The 5,934-nt window shown below is 33.8% G+C and overlaps 1 protein-coding gene across 1 annotated transcript; it reads left to right on the top strand.

Annotated features, from left to right (window-relative positions):
• Positions 1-4,400: 4,400 nt before the first annotated feature.
• LOC127121422 (cyclic dof factor 3-like) lies at positions 4,401-5,659 on the top strand. The gene has a single exon (XM_051051917.1). It carries the CDS (start codon positions 4,473-4,475, stop codon positions 5,493-5,495), a length of 1,023 nt encoding a protein of 340 aa, XP_050907874.1. The 5' UTR covers positions 4,401-4,472; the 3' UTR covers positions 5,496-5,659.
• The last annotated feature ends 275 nt before the right edge of the window (positions 5,660-5,934 follow it).

The following is a 5,934-nucleotide window of genomic DNA, read 5'->3' as shown; positions in this document are numbered from 1 at the left end:
TACTCGGGGTCTCCTATTCCTATTCAACCAGCATAATGACAACAATTACACTAGGTCCAACACATAGATTAATGGTTAGTATTCTCTATGTGTCCAAAATCCGATAAAAAAACATCTCACATAAAAATCATTAAGATCAATAAGCAATTGAATGACATTAGAGATCAAAAGGTTCATACAAACTCAAATCAACATAAAATCCAAAAATATTTAAATGTGTTCATCATAACACAACCTAACCTAGAGGAGCTTAGCTACTCATAATTTAGATAACAATACCACAATTGATAGATGAAGATAACCTATGAATTCCCTGGAAGTAATGGCCTCCAATGGCTTCAAATTCCCTAAGAATCACCCTCGGTGCTCTCCAAATCATGTTTTGCTCTCTCCAAATCGTAATCCTTGTGAAAATGCATAAAATCTCCTTTTATTGGCTTCATAATGAAGTAGAACGCGTCAGAAAAGCCCATAAAAAAGGTTGTCGCGTGGGTGATGACTTGTATCGCGATGTAACTTTTATGGCCCTATCGCACGCGTGATGTTGCGTGATGGTGCATGTGATTATTTTCGAAGTTGCACTTTTTTTTTCTCTTTTTCATTGAATTTTTCACTAAGTCCACAATCTTAAAACTTAGCTATTTTTTCCTTATTCTTTGATCTTTTTTCTTTGTTTTGCCTCATCTTTCACTTGTTATCATCTGATTCTTCGACTAAATTTATGCAATGACGGACTATTATCACATACCCTTAAAACAAATTAGGTTTTGTTAGGTATCCAAATTTCCTTGGGTCCTTCATAGTTAGTTCCTTTCTTGACCCACACATAATTCCCACTTGCCACACTAAAGTTCCTTACATAGAAAGCATTAGGTGTTTGACCAATTATACCATAATAGAAACAATTAAGAACAAAATTACTTCTATATCTAAAGAAACATAAAATTTCTTCTGAACAAATCTTTTCCTTTTAGGATAATGATGAACATTCTTTGCTTTGTTCATTTTCTCTTTAGTGGATTGATCATTAGCCTTAACAAAAATAGTTTTACTAGAACTTGGTTTATTAAATTTAGAATAACCAATCCATTGTTATCATTAGAATATCTTGGTTGACTAATGACACCATCCAATCCAATTTTTCCTTTTTCATATCTTTCAAGAACTATTTTCAATTGGACAATTTGGAAAGAAAGTGACTCACACTCTTTGCATGTAAAATTTTGTTTTTGTTTTTCAACTTTAAAATCTTTTTCCATGGTGTCAATCTTTTCTTCAAGAGATAAAATTTGTTTTTTTTTGTTTTGACACCATTTTATACAAAAAAAAATTCATTCATTGAGTAGTTAATCTATAAAACCTTGTGCATCATTATCTTAAAGGGAAAAATCACTGCTAACCTCTTTAGCTTCATCATCAGAATGGTGTGATGCCATCAAATTAAGATTTGCAAATTCTTCTTTTTCCGAGTCAGATGTTGAACTTATTTCATTGTCTTTCCATACAATGTAGGCTCTTTTGGATTTTTTTTTTCTCTTTTCTACTTTTGAATTCGTTCTTCTTGGCGAGTTTTGGACAATCCTTCTTTATGTGTCTTTGTTTTCCACATTCATAGCAAGTGACATTTTGTGCTGAAGTGAAAACATCCTTTTTCTTGAAAATTTTGTTTCTTTTTGCATAATTCAAAGATTTTTCATTATTTCCAAATAACTTACCAAGTCTTTTCACAAGGAGCATGAAGTTTTCATCTTCTTCTGAAACATCTTCTTCTTGTTCTTCTCTTGTGTCAACTTTCAAAGCAATGCCTTCAGATTTCTTCTATTTATTCTCATGCTTTTCAAGTCTTCCAAGTTCGAGTTCATACTCTTGAAGTTTTCCGAATAAGGATGCGAACGTCATGGTAGAAAGTATTTTTCTTTTCCAATATTATCTTCACCTTTGATTGTCATTCCCTAGTTAAAGACCTAAGCACTTTAAAGGAAGATCATCATTAGTAAAATTCTTACCGAGAGTAATCAAGTGATTTTTCAAGTCTACAAATCTCTATTGTAATGCAAGGATTGATTCTCTGGGTTGTATTCTAAACAATTTGTACTCTTGACTCAAAGTATTCAATCTAGATCTCTTCACTTCAGCTCTTCCTTTATGAGTTTCTACCGATGTATCCTATATTTTCTTTGTCGTTGTACATTGAGAGGCACGAAAGAACTCGTCCATGCTAAGACCACTTTGGAGTATGTTGATTGCTTTCTTATCGCAAAGGATTACTTTCTTGTCATCTTCATCCCATGAACTTTTAATCTTTATTGTCCCAACACCGTTGACAACACTTGTAGGAACAAACAGATATTCTCCACAACATCCCATATTTCTTCTCCTTGTGCTTCAAAGTGAGCCTTCATGCAAATTTTCCAAAAATCAAAATATTCACCAGAAAATAGTGGTTTATTGTTGTTTCCACCGTCTTTGGAAATTGGATTGCGAAAGCTATACTGAATCTTTAGGAATATGTTACCTCTATTCTGCTTTGGTGCCAATTGTAAGTGTAGAGTGAACCTAAGAGAGAGAGAGAGAGGGGGGGGGGGGAGTTAGGTACTTTAACTGATTTTTGGTTTAGTGAAACTTTACTATTAACTTTCTGGTTTGATAGTGTTTACAAAGCCGTAAAATGCAGAAATATAAAGAACACCAACGATATATCCTGGTTCCCCTCATAATCTGAGAGTACTTCAGTCCCCTTAAACAGTAAGAGATTTTTAATAAGTGTTACACCCTTGTACAAGCCTATTCAAGTCTCTATACACAAGTTACTAACCAATCCCTAAGGAAAATCACCTTATGATACAACCAAGTAAAAATAGAGAACAATCCTCTCTATTTCACTCTCTTGCTTCCAATAATCTTTGACAGTAAGGTATACAAAACACAATCTGGATTTTTGTAAGATATTTGAAGTTGTAAGACTTTTATCAATTGCTAGAATTGATCTTCTCTTTCTCAAGTATATAATTCACAAGATGTTATACACAAGATGCTCAGATGAAATATGATGAAACCTTATGATGCAGTGAAATTTGAATGGAAAGTGTTTCACACAAAAGTTTGCAATGCAAGGCACTTTGATGAAATTTGAAAATAAGTTTGAATTGTTGAGAAAGAGGTCAGAAACAAAATATGATGTAAAGGTATTTATATCAACATAAAACCTTTTCTGAACAAGCATGAATTTGTGAAAAGATGCTATGATTGAAAAATGTAATAGCAAGTTCGTTAGAATCAGATTTTGAGTGAAAAAGTGTCATTGTTTCATTGATAACCGGTTACAGCTGAAGCGTTTCCAAAAAATCAAAATTTTCGTTTGAATAACCGGTTAACCAAAATGGTGTAACCGATTACACCTGATGTTGCATGCTAAAGAAGTCAAAAACGCGTTTGTTTAATTGATTACACCTGATGCAAAAAAGAAAAATATATTAGAAAATGATTAAAACACTTTTTTTTATGACAAACACTTGGTAATGCATCAATATCGAAAAAAGCAACGTATTTTGATCGCTATGGTACAACAAATTATAGAAATAAATCTTGTACCTCTAAAAAGATGTGATTAACCTTTAAGCTCCAAAGTCGTCCTTGATAATATTGAAAGAGATATAACACTTGATGATTTACCTTTGACCACAAGGCGTTTCCATCCTTTGACTATGAATATTATCTTCTAATTTGTCTTCATCAAAACCTATAGTTGGAGAAACCTGACTTCACACCTATAAAAACAGTAATAAAAAAAATACACTTGATATTGCAATAAGATTCGAGGTCAAAATTCCTTTATCAAGCCTTACAACCTTTATTCTTTGTATATTTCAAAGTTTTTCTTTGCGACTATATTTAACTATTGCCCAGATCTTAATACTCAATTTGTACTACTTGAAACACTTCTTAAGCTCCAAACATGTATTCATCAATGTGCATTATCGTTCTCAATTACTTCCTTCAAGAACATCGGGAAGTTATCATTTTTACATTCATTATTCAATATTGTATGCAAGAATTTTATGAAGAAGACTCACTCACTCTTAGTTCCAATAATTAATTCCTCACAAACTATTGTGTTTCCCTGAATATTTTAACCCTGCCTCTCATGTCATACCAATTGTTCGCGCAAGAATTGACTCCACACATAAAAAGGGCGAAAAAGGGTGGGAGTGGGACGTGGCAGAGTATCACTATCTTTTTTAAGTACGTGGGGCAATCCAACTACACACTAAGATCTTATAGACCACAACAATTTGTGGCTCACAAAACTTTCCCTTTTCTTAGCTGGCATTTTCCAACACAACTTTTCCACTCTATAAAACTCTTCACAGAAACTCACAAATTATTGTACCTCCCTCTCTCTTTCACTCTTTTTCTTCTGCATAACTCTTAACTAAATAGCAACAAATCCTTCTACACAGCAAATTAAAATCATGTCTCATATGATTAATGATTCAGCAACCATAAAACTTTTCGGTACAACCATTTTTCTGACACACAACATCTATGTCTCTACCAATGATTCTTCCTCTTCTCCTCCTCATGAAGATTTCTCTGATCATAGTCTTCATTCATCTGTATCTTCATCTTCTTCACTTGATGAGGTCTCACAACAAAGCATACAGGATTTAAACACTCCCTCAGCTGAAACAGAAGCTTCACAACAGAATTTCACTAAACTTGATGAACAAAGTGATGTGTCACAAGACAAATCTCCAAAGAAACCAGACATTATTGTTCCATGTCCAAGATGCAAAAGCATGGACACAAAGTTTTGCTACTACAACAACTACAACGTCAAACAGCCCCGGCACTTCTGCAAAAACTGCCAGAGATACTGGACTTCCGGAGGAACCGCCAGAAAGATGCTTGTAGGAGCAGGTCGCCGTAAGAACAAAGTCACTTCTAATTTTTCTTTTAAAGTCTCGCATTATCCTCAAATGAGTACTGTCTTGACCTTTGGATCAAATTCTTCTGATATCTCCTCAACTTTACCGAACAAAAAACTGAAAGTTGGATCACAGTTTCCATGGAACCCTGCAATGTGTTATCCTGTGTCACTTCCCAATATAGCATACTTAGGTGGCGTTTTGCAACCATTATGGAATGTACAGTCTGTGCCAACACAATCTTGTGGCCCAAGTAAACCTACATTAGGGAAACATTCAAGAGACGGAGACATGATCAATCATTCCAACTCAGAGAAAGAAAAGCTTGGATTAGAAAGCAACAACAAAGAAGTGTTGATTCCTACTTTACTGAGATTTGATGACCCTAATGATGTTGCTAAGAGTTCTATATGGTCAACATTAGGAATCAAGAACGGGGGAGAAATTTTCAAGGGATTTGGATCTAACTGTGACAAGAAGAATCATGCGGTTGATGCATCTTCATCAGTATTGAAAGCTAACCCTGCAGCTTTATCAAGGTCTATTGTGTTCCACGAGAGAATTTGATTGTGTATACATAAAACCAATACCTATTGAAGATGTGTCCAGTGTCCCACTCCAAGGTGTATCAGAGTTTGACAAATAGATTTATAAGATTCCAAAATATTTCTTCATGTAATTCAGAATTAGATGACTTTGTTGAGTAAATATATTTGTACATAGTATGTATGAGACAGGATAAATAATAACATGAATAGATAAAGGAAATGAGAATTTTGGTCTGAAAAACAATGGTTTAGAATAAATATTACAATCTTCCTATTGATATTGCTTCATCTTCTACTCTACTGTAGTAGGTATGGTAATGTTTGTTCCAAAAGACTATGACATTGAATTCAATTTTACTGTCTATTACAAAAGTTTTCTATAACTTTAGTTGGGAAAAAGATTTCACAACGTTTGGGTGTACGTGATAACGAAGATTGTTATAGAAATTGCGCTGTTT

Source organism: Lathyrus oleraceus, chromosome 2, assembly GCF_024323335.1.
Source record: "Lathyrus oleraceus cultivar Zhongwan6 chromosome 2, CAAS_Psat_ZW6_1.0, whole genome shotgun sequence".
Lineage (NCBI taxonomy): Eukaryota > Viridiplantae > Streptophyta > Magnoliopsida > Fabales > Fabaceae > Lathyrus > Lathyrus oleraceus.
Note: the sequence above shows the minus strand (reverse complement) of the source record. Positions and strands in the feature narration are given on the sequence as shown.

Excerpts from the sequence above, each read along its gene's own strand:
- LOC127121422 (XM_051051917.1), top strand. The coding sequence starts at position 4,473 with ATGTCTCATATGATTAATGATTCAGCAACCATAAAACTTTTCGGTACA.